This window comes from Xyrauchen texanus, chromosome 23, assembly GCF_025860055.1.
Source record: "Xyrauchen texanus isolate HMW12.3.18 chromosome 23, RBS_HiC_50CHRs, whole genome shotgun sequence".
In the NCBI taxonomy this organism is placed as follows: Eukaryota; Metazoa; Chordata; class Actinopteri; order Cypriniformes; family Catostomidae; genus Xyrauchen; species Xyrauchen texanus.
The window spans coordinates 21,101,017-21,112,330 of record NC_068298.1 but is presented as its reverse complement, the minus strand read 5'-3'; the positions used below and the strand labels follow the sequence as shown (position 1 = coordinate 21,112,330).

General features: G+C 38.5%; 1 protein-coding gene across 1 annotated transcript in view; it reads right to left on the bottom strand.

The window, feature by feature from the left end:
• Window positions 1–1,055: 1,055 nt before the first annotated feature.
• The window catches only part of si:dkey-237h12.3 (teneurin-3), a 197,961-nt gene continuing 187,702 nt past the window's right edge, over window positions 1,056–11,314 (bottom strand). Inside the window, exons 25-30 of the mRNA XM_052089353.1 lie at window positions 9,851–10,026; window positions 9,465–9,700; window positions 8,592–8,888; window positions 4,829–6,440; window positions 4,571–4,701; window positions 1,056–2,682 (exon numbers count right to left, since the gene is read on the bottom strand). Coding sequence (XP_051945313.1) covers window positions 1,930–2,682; window positions 4,571–4,701; window positions 4,829–6,440; window positions 8,592–8,888; window positions 9,465–9,700; window positions 9,851–10,026 — 3,205 coding nt within the window. The 3' untranslated portion in view covers window positions 1,056–1,929. The remainder of the gene's footprint in view (window positions 2,683–4,570; window positions 4,702–4,828; window positions 6,441–8,591; window positions 8,889–9,464; window positions 9,701–9,850; window positions 10,027–11,314) is intronic.

The following is an 11,314-nucleotide window of genomic DNA, read 5'->3' as shown; positions in this document are numbered from 1 at the left end:
AAAGTACAGGTTTTTTTTAATTGATTGATTGATTTTTTTATGTTTATGAACTGTGAACTCAAACAACTTGTGAGCAAAATATTCAGACTGAGTGCTCTCAATATAACACATTCCTATAATCCTTAAATAACGATCTGTACAGACATTCATAAATAGTTGAACCTCAATGTTTTTACATTTTATTTGTGTACTGCTTTCCAACTGTACATAAACTGATCAAAATTCAGGAGAGCATTTCTGACCTATCTAAATAAACTGAAGTTGCCAAATGCACATCCAGACATTTCCACTTTGACTGACCATCAACATTACAAGTCTAAGAGCCTAAATAAATCAAGATTTGGTGCAGCTGACCAATTTATATTTTGACGCACTGCTTTAATCCACGAGAGGGCACTACAGTGTCAAAATGCTGGACTCATTCGATGCATTGCTTTTGTGTCGGTATGTTCCCTTTACATCCTAACAGTGAATCTAAATGAAAAAACATCTTTTGTATGATCTCTCATTTTAGCAGCAATTACACACTGCAATTACCATATCATATATAAATGTGATCAAGCACTTAAGTGGCACTACATCTTTAATCAGACTGGGCTACAAGTACGTGATTGAGGATGTACAGGTTTCATTGACTCAGAATGCAATTTTAACGCTGACTTTAATGCTCTGCTCTAACTCTTTTGACTTTGATCACTCATTAATCAGATTTGACACAGAAAGCAATTATAAATTTAAGTTAATATTTAGAGATTATCATTAATATACCAACTCTTGCCAAAAACAGATGAAAGTGATTTTTGCTTGCAATTCATGTGGGCTTGCTCTTTGATAAACTTTAATTCACATAACTGCTCACATCTAACTTCAAATGGCCTCTGTGTAATTCTTAGTTCATTAACAGACACAGAACTTCTTGTGGATAAAATCGATTTATTGTTTTGTCACTATTGTTTAGTTTGAACCTTGACTTGTGTTTTCCATGAAACTTGGCCTTTGCATCTTACATCAGGTCACGACTTGCATCCTGTTCATGGTGTATCTGAAACGGGGGCTTAAAAGAAAACATAATCTAAAAGTTCTTATTTCTTATAAGTACAAACAATTTTCATATATATTTCCCATGGGACCTGTAACCAAATGAGCAAATAATTGCTTTTAATTTTAAAAATATGTAGGTAAACACTCATTTACATAAATACAGACATTTACATATTCTCTTTGCTGTGTTGCCGTTTTATTCATCATATGTACAGTTTGTTCAGTTGCAGTATGACACACCAGGATGGATGTCAAATGTCATTTATAAAACAGTAAATGTCCGTGTGACCCTAAAGTATAATTAGACAAACTTAAAAAATAAATAACAAATAAATGGCCTACAATCGTATTTTCAAATTACACGATTGCCAAAATGTATGATGCTCTTGACACATACAGCACAAAGAGACAAATCTGAATAAATATAAAAATATTACAGTGTAAAGATTTAAGCTGGCTACAATAAACCACTTGACATCGTGTGTGGTATTTTTGCAGTGGTACAGTGATATGCATATGTAAACATTTTAATTTTTCAAAAGGTATGATGTCTCTTTAGGGGAAACCATTGAATAGTGCTTGTAAAAATGAATTATTAATAAATAGTTAAATAAAGATATTAACAGCTGTATGAGTCTTAGCCAGTCACAGACACTGTTAAGTTCATAATTTCATTGTGCTACTTAACAGTAACCTTGTTAAGGCCTTTAATAGGTTCTGAGAAAACACATTAATGTTTCACAACGCACAGCGTTGCTTTAATAGGTTTCTTTCCCTCTATGTTGTACTGCTCTTGTTAGACTAGGAGTAGTCTTTCATAAATCTGTCTTAAACCACTGAATATCCACTTAACTTATAGAGTGGTTGTTTCTAAGCATGGTGCATTCACTACCTCTTGCCGATCTCATTTTGTCTGAGGAACTGCATGTTGTTTACACTGTCGGCTAACTCAGGATACTGCTCTACTGACAGCATGTAGTATCCATCATAGCCCTGCACTCGGCCGCCACTGAGAAGCTGCCTCTTCTCTCCCTCATTCCAAAGTCTGGATCCTTCTTCTCCATTTCGAACCTGCTGCTGCTCACGTGCCCATGAGTTAGTTAGAGCCCTCTGTCTTGCCAGCTCTAAAACACGCACTCGTTCCTCATCCAGGGATGCACCGTAGCGAACATGCAGGGTGAGAGCCCCCCGCTGAAACTCCACATCTGCAAAACGCCGGGTGCGGCCACCTAGAACAGCTGTGGACTGTGACACTGTCACATTCACTGCATTCTCAAGTTCTTTCTTTCCGCTTGTGAGCCGCAGAGCAGCCAGGTCTGCTTCAGGAGAATTCATTTTAACGAAGTAGTGTGTGTCTCTGCCATCAACAATAAAGTGCAAGTCTTTCAAATAAAAGGCGCCATTGAGGATGTTGGCAACCTTGACGCAATCCTCATTCGCCAGGCTTAGTGCACGAGTTATCACAATGCCCTTGTAAAGGGCCAACATAATCCCACGACCTATCAATGAATTGCTAGAGGCAAACCACAGCCAGGGTTTTTCAGACTTCAGGGTATGGCCAAACTGAACCTGAGGCAGACTTCCAAATGTTAAAAACGCTTCAGCTTGACGGATGGCGTGCTGCTGGACTGCAAAGCTGGTCTGCAAAAGAAATGGACAAAGTCCCTAAAGTTAAACATGTACTGTAGCTCTAAATAAATGGAAAAACTACATGTAGATTCTTTATTAAGAAAAAAAAAAGTTAAATTATAAAATTTATAATTATTTACATTGAATATGTATATATTTATATCTAAACTTAGTATTTTAAAGATAATTTTGTAAAAATCCTAATAACTTTACAGATCTTTATTGTAAAGGGTTTAAACAATGTTTTCCATGCTTGTTCAATGAACCTTAAACAATTAATAAACATGCACCTGTGGAAAGGTCATTAAGACACTAACAGCTTACAGACGGTAGGCAATAAAGGTCACATTTATAAAAACTTAGGACACTAAAGAGACCTTTCTACTGACTCTGAAAACACCAAAAGAAAGATGCCCAGGGCCCCTGCTCATCTGCGTGAACGTGCCTTAAGCATGCTGCATGGAGGCATGAGGACTGCCTAAGACAGCGCTACAGGGAGACAGGAAGGACAGCTGATCATCCTCACAGTGTCAGACCATGTGTAACAACACCTGTACAGGATCAGTACATCCGAATATCACACCTGCGGGACAGGTACAGGATGGTAACAACAACTGCCCGAGTTACACCAGGAACGCACAATCCCTCCATCAGTGTTCAGACTGTCCACAATAGGCTGAGAGATGCTGGACTGAGGGCTTGTAGGCCTGTTGTAAGGCAGGTCCTTACCAGACATCACCGGCAACAATGTCGCCTATGGGCACAAACCCACCTTCGCTGGACCAGACAGGACTGGCAAAAAGTGCTCTTCACTGACGAGACACAGTTTTGTGTCACCAGGGGTGATGATCGGACTTGCGTTTATCGTTGTACGAATGAGCATTACACTGAGGCCTGTGCTCTGGGGTGGGATCAATTTGGAGGTGGAGGGTCCGTCATGGTCTGGGGCGGTGTGTCACAGCATCATCAGACTGAGCTTGATGTCATTGCAGGCAATCTCAACGCTGTGCATTACAGAGAAGACATCCTCATGTGGTACCCTTCCTGCAGGCTCATCCTGTCATGACTCTCCAGCATGACAATGCCACCAGCCATACAGCTCATTCTGTATGTGATTTCGTGCAAGACAGGAATGTCAGTGTTCTGCCATGGCCAGCAAAGAGCCTGGATCTCAATCCCATTGAGCACATCTGTGACTTGTTGGATCGGAGGGTGAAGGCTAGGGCCATTCCCCCATAAATGCAAGTGCCTTGGCAGAAGAGTGGGGTAACATCTCACAGCAAGAACCGTCAAATCTGGTGCAGCCCATGAGGAGGAGAAGCACTGCAGTATTTAATGCAGATGGTGGCCACAACAGATACTGACTGTTACTTTGTTCAGGGACACATTATTCCATTTCTATTAGTCAAATGTTGAATGTTTTTTTGCTCATACCAATATTTACACATGTTAAGTTTGCAGAAAATAAAAGCAGTTGAAAGTGAGAGGACGTTTCTTTTTTTTGCTGAGTTTATGTGTGTGTGTGTGTGTGTGTGTGTGGGGGGGTGGGTGTAAAGTTTGTAGAAATGTAATTTTTGAGTCCATGTTAGTTTGACACATTTTTGAAAAACATTTATATATCATTTTCTACAATATAATTAATTTAAAGACTTTAGAAATGGTGGTGTCACCATCAAGTAAAAGGTATTAAAATACATTCCTTGCCCCTAGAATACACGAGAGTGTACTTAATACTTTAAGTAACTTTTTTCAAAATAAATAAATATTCTGTTGGGCACCATGTCATTGACACAATATCCTGGAACCATTATATAAAATAGTTATATTTTTATAAGATACTTATATAAACCATTATATAAAATACTTATATTTTTATAAGATATAAAAAACAAACCCTTACTGTCAGATCATCCCACACTTGGCTTTTTGCCAGTTCATAAGAGGCTTGGGTCATCTCAGAAATGGGCACTGGGAAACCAGGAATGCTGTTATGGAGATGGAACCCAAATGTGACAAGCCAGCTATTCACATCTGTTGAAAATACCAGAGAATACATTTAAAATCCAATAACACATTTGTACAATGTATGGCAGATATATTACATGCAAAAGTTATTTTAAGATGCTGATTTAGACGATGCAGTGAATCCATGCCGTACCTGTTAAGTAGTATCTTACATTCTGCACTTTACTTATCGGGTTGTTGTTTCGAAACATGTATAGATTAAAAGGGCCCGGGTCCTTGCCGATTTTTTCCCACAACATGAAATCAGGTGCAGTCCAGCGACCTGACATGATGTCATAATCCCGGGCTCCAAAATGAAGCAGTTTTGTTAGAGGGTCATAAAGCCCTCCATGAAACCCAATCACCAACTGAATATCAGGATTGGAGTCTGAGTAAACCTCGCCATAGGCCGTGTACTGAACCTGCTTGAGGAGAACTCCATCACTGCCAAAGACAGCCAGTGGTGTCCCTATATTATCACAGGCTATGTAGTACTCTGCTCCACTGCTAATCTCCATTGCAAACAAGTGTCCTTGCAGATCATAGTATAGAGAGGTAATCTGTGAGTTTGAATGGTTGAATACATGTGTTATTCTGCTGGGGTAGGTCAAATCGGCATAGAAAAATTGTAAGTGCTGCCCTGTGCTGGACTTTATGGAAACTCTTCTTCCCAAACCATCGTAACGGTACTGGATGTTCCACCCACTGGACTTACTATAGACACGTTCCAGGTGACCATTAGAGTTGTACTGGAAGATCTCAGGGCCTCTCTGGTGGAGAAACCCATCCTCGTCCAACTCATACTGCAGGTCCCCAAGACGAGTTATACGGTCTCGTAGGTCATAACGTAAAGGCATGATCCGTGCATTGTTTGCTGGACTCAGAAGGTGTATGTTCCCATTTAAATCATAGCTATAGCGCCATGTCATTTTCTCATTGAGGTACACAGTCTGCAGCTGGCCATCCACATCATATTCATAGCTGTACTTTGTGGAATTAGCAAATGGGCCGATTTTCATCTCCCTTTTAGTGACTCGGCCCATGTCATCATATTGGATTGAGTGCCAGAACAGTAGAGAGCGGAAGAGCTCATACTGAATCTCTTGGATCCGGCCATGACCGTCAAAGTGCTTGGTGTAAGTCATAACAGAAGTGGAGATGATCTGATTGATGTCATAATAGATGACGCCAAACTTGCCAAAATGCTCCACCTTCCCAGAGATGTCATCATACTGATAGAGGTCAATTGGCAGAGGTGTCTCATTGATAACCCCTTGAATACTCGTCACACGTAGACTGCTATCGTAAGCATAGTCAAAGCGAGCGTTTACCATGCCATCCTCACTGAAGCGGTAGATCTGCCGGTCTATTAGTGGGCCAAGCTGTCTATATCTAATGGTGCAGATATAATCTTCACTCTGCAGATTGACTGTTTTCAGCACACCTGCTGTCTCATCATAGGTGAAGGTTACTCGAGTACTGTCATGTAGAACCTCTGAGAGTTTGTTGTGCCAGCGGTACCGATATAGGACTCTCCGACCTGTGCCCAGCTGTGCCACTCTGAGGAGCCTCCCATCCTCACTGTAGTCCACAGCAACAGAAGCATTGCTTTCAGGCATATGGTAAAGGTTGCGGTAGTAAGACACTGAGCGTAGGGTCTCCATGGTGTAGCGTGCCACACTGGGCATGGTGACTGCAGAAAGGCCTCCCTGAGGGTCATATTCAAAGACGTACTGCCGCTGACTGGCCAGTATTAGGACTGTGGACTAGAACAGGGAGAACACATTACTTAGACGAATCAGGATGAATTGTAATTGGCTAATTCTGTGTCAGTTCTTAACCTAATTGGTACCTTAAACTAGGTGTTTAACAAATGTACAAGAGGTTACAAATGCCTCAGCAAATTTCATTCTACTTTCCAATGCATACACTTTTAATTGCTTAATCGGTTATCAAAGTGCACTGAAGGCACCATGGTAATAATTTACTAGTCATTATTTTAGTAGGGGTGTCATTAAGCCTTTTTCACACTTCCACATCTCTCGCTTCCAGAGGTGGCCCTCACAGAGTAAACATACTTTCGGTAATAACAACAGGCATTGAAAAGTAAGCAAGATCTGCTGAAATCAAAGTCTTCAAACTAATTAAATAGCTTGTAAATGTTTGATCAGACTTTATGCATTTTTGACTACTCTACAGAGCTCTAAGATATTAATTATAGGACAAGAACATTCTGATAACTTTTAGAAAGGCATAACGTGACTGAATCCAGCTTATTCACAGAGATATCAGAGCTGCTACTAGTCCAAGACTACAAAAGTAATAAATAACTCATGAATTATCTGTCATTTCATTCTCTGTGTCTGGGTCACCTCTGCATTATTGCAGGTGAAAACAGCACATTGTGTGCAGAGAAAATCTTCGGCAGCCAACTCCGCTCCCTCACACACCTGCACAGCTCCAGAATGAGAAGTAGGGCAGGGAAAATCACATTTGATCGCTCGCACCCTGGACACTTTCATAAACAGGGACTCTTTTCGATATTTCATCTTATTCACATGCTCCTGACATCGTCATAAAACTGAGTGCAGTAAAGTTTGACATTTGGGATAATATTTATTAAACTATGTGTATATCATATCTTGAAGCAAAACCAACTCTGATATACAATACATCTATCTTTTACATAGCACAAGGCTCAAACATATAAATAAGATTTTTTCATAGTAATTTTATTATCCCTATAAATGAAAGAATGGAACTATGTCTGTGAAATGTAAAAAAAATACCCCTTTTGTAACAGTTTTTTCATAAGACAACCTTTTTACTTTTTACAACTTTTTAATAAAGCCTGTAAATCTGCACTGAATTATCTAATGTAGTGCTTACGTCACTTTACACACGTTAACATTGTTATAATTAGCATTAAATGAATAGTTTATTGCACAGTTACTCATTACTCTGTGCTGCATTGTTACTGGGATGAGAGGGCTAATAATCATTGTGCATATGTATCATTTATGAAAATAGGTAAATACATTTGAAGAGAGGCATTATGACTTGGTTTCATTAATTCATTTTTTTATTTATATATTATGTATATGCATTTAAAATTTTTAGAAGTTTAATAAAAGGTTCAATGAGACTTATTGAATTTTTTATATTCATTGAATATATATACAGTATATATATATATATATATATATATATATATATATATATATATATATATATATATATATATATATATTTATCAGTGCTGGGAGTATATATATCTTTTTAAATTAATCTCTCGTGATACAGTGATGCGAGGAGAGAAATGGTTCAATAGATATTCCTGCTAATGAGACAGGAGCTTGAGAAGAAACTACCCCAGCACTCCATTTGAGCATATAAACATACTGCAGCCTGAGTAGCCAAATCAGTTATGAAAGGATTAAAAATAATTGATGTATACTGTATTATATTGTGACTTGCTGGAAAGTCATTCCTCGAATAACACTTCTTACCTCTCCATACAGGAGAGGTAAGAAGTGTTATTCGAGACAAATGTAGACTAATAGCTGCAAATCCATAGAAAAATAAGCTTTACACTGCGGTGATGTAGTTTTCGGGAAGTATTTTTTCACAATTGATCTCATAAATTGTTTGTTGTAAACATTTTAAAATTTTTACAGAATCCAGAAAACTTCTCCCCATCTTCCATTGGTTGTACAATAAAAACTGGCAAAATAGTTGGCATACTGTTTTGGGCTGAACAGGCCACGTATACTGGATATGCTATACTTATAGTGCACTGCATATTAAGCTGGAATGTGTGATATTCACATTGAAAGAATTTCACACATTAGCTGTAAGACAACAAATATGATATCTAATGTTCATCACATATATCACTAAAACAATCTGACCATTACCTTCTCCAGATAAGTGTAGCTCCAGGTCTTTCCATCAGGGAATGTCCTGGACAGCAGGCGGCCTTGTCCATCATACTCTACCCTGTCTGAGACAGAGCCCCAGTGGACGGCACTTAACTGCCCATTGCTATTGCGAGTGAGATTGACAGGCAGCAACTTGCTACTTGGCATCCAGAGAGCACGCTGACCTGCTGTGTCATAACCAATCTTCAGCAGGAATTTACGGTGATCATCATAGATCTTTTCAATCCTCAGCGCTCGGTCGTAATCAACAGACAAAATGTTTCGTCCATTTACCTTTAAGAGCAGGTGGAGAAAAGACAAGATTGGTTTGGCAACAGAAAAATGGCATAAAATTTACTCGAATTTTGGCAGATTTTCCATCTACCAGAGCCTTGGTTGATTCCAAAAGGTTTTATATTCTTTCAGTGAAAATTATTCTTTTAATGAATAGCTCACTCCAAAATCTCAAAAGACCAAAGCACTATGGCACAAATTCACTATTAAATTATCTTCAAATGTAGTCAACATCAATTTTAAACAGACTTGTTTTACCACTGTTAAACTGTCATGTTCCTTTTTTTATTCTTAGTTAATCTGGGTGCTATCTTCATGCAAAATATAAACAAGACACTGAAAATATTAACCTCTATTTATAAAGTATAGCAAGAAATATTCCCTGATTCCCTGTCTCTTATGACTTAGGCAGTTGAACCTCAAGATAGATGTACATTCAAGATATAATTTCACACTGAAACACTGGTCTGTGGTTTCTTCCTACAAGCATGAGACTCAATCACAGGCTTGTATTACCTTTTTTCTATAATTAGAAAAAAATGGCTCTTTCCTCAATAATTGAGCTGCAGTACGTACTCGTAACTTGCGTCCAAACACTGAGACCTTGGTCCGTGTCTGCTCTTTACGAAAGCGCCACTCCACCAAGTTTTGCCCACTGTCATCAGGCAGGGTCATGTTTCTACGTGCCAGAATAGGGGAGGATGCACCAGATAGAGTGTGTGGCTCAGTCTGGTAGTGAGTGTTCATTCCATTGGCGTACAGAATCCACAACGACTGGTCATAACCGATCACATAGTTGTTCTTCAGTTGATCTTCAAAATAAAACATACAAGCGTACTGTATATGATGCAAGACGAATGCACTATGCTCATGTGACAATACTTTCTTAAAGAAAAACTTGGAATTCTTTATGAGAATGCAACACATTTTATTTGTTTGTTTTCAAGGATGTAAATAGTTACCTTGCTGCAGCGTCAGTACACTTTGAATTGCTGACTGATTTGTAGTGATGGTTGCAGCTTCATCTCGTTCAAAACTTTCTCTTTCTACTGCAGAGACAGTCTCCATATCATAGGCCAGACTGGTCACCACTCCGGTTGGAAACGTAACATTGGTCAGTCGTCCTTCTGTGTCATAGCTGTAGGAGTGAATGGGATGTTATAAAGGAAAATAATGTCTTGTGAACCAGTGCTATGTTTAATGCAATACACATGAATGAGCAATGGGGAAATTGATTTATTTATTTTATTTTCCAGAATACATTTACAGTATTTTGCTTAGCAGACTTGTCACACACACTGCATGACACACTTTTACAGTTTCATGTTTTACAGAGCATAGACTATGGCAAAATACACCAAATTATAGTAAAGCATTCAGCACCAAGGTTATTCAGTGATTTTATCACAGTTAAGGGGTGGTTTTAGACATGTAACATGGAGTGCCTAAAACAACCTTAATCATGGTTAAAGCTCTTTAATGAGTAGTTAAATTATATGATGTTCAATAAATGGTTACATTTATTATTGGTAATAATCAGAATAAACTATTATTTCACCAAGCTATATAGTTTATAAATATAGTTTATTAGCCTAAGTGTACTTTAGGCTGTTTAGAGATCCCAAGAAATGTAGAAACTGTTACATTAACATAGAAACTAAAGTGCTCACAAGTGTGCATATATTGTATTTTTAGTCAAAGCTATAAGTTTTAGGGGGGCGTTGCTGAGTTGCACATGTAGTAGACAAGTATCATGGAGCTCCAACACACAACATTTCTAAATAGTGAAATTATTCGCCATCTTTCATAATATGTTGTTCATTTATATTGACAGTTTTTATTGAATTCTTATCTTGCACTCAGATTATATTCTTCATGCAATAATGGCTCCAAAAGCAAAATCCAAGGAAGGTGTTGGTCCTCAGATAATGATTATCAATGACACAGCTAGTCAACTTGCTAGTTTGGACTGATGATGACATTGTTATGCCATTGATGTGGGAACAGACATCTAACAAGTTTATGGCAACCATCAATGAAAGATTTGAAAAATTTGAAGAAAACTTTCTGTCCTTGCAGTCATTGCTTCAGGCGTTTGCTGACAGAATAGAAACTATCAAGCATCAGACACAAGATCACAAGGCCTGCATATGCTCTCTTGAAGGAACTCACACTGACCTGCAGCAGAAGAATAAAGCCCGTAGAAAAGAAATTCAATTACAAAGGGGCGTTCTCGTTGCAACAATATCAAAATACTCTGCATCCCAGAGGGAGAGGAGAAGGGGACACTGACTGAATTTGTTGCTGTACTTATTCCTAAATTACTGGGCGATGCTCATTTAAAAGGACCATTGGTCATTCCTCGAGCTCACTGCGGGTATTTAATCGAATTTAATCAAATACCCAGCATTTAAGCAATATTTGAA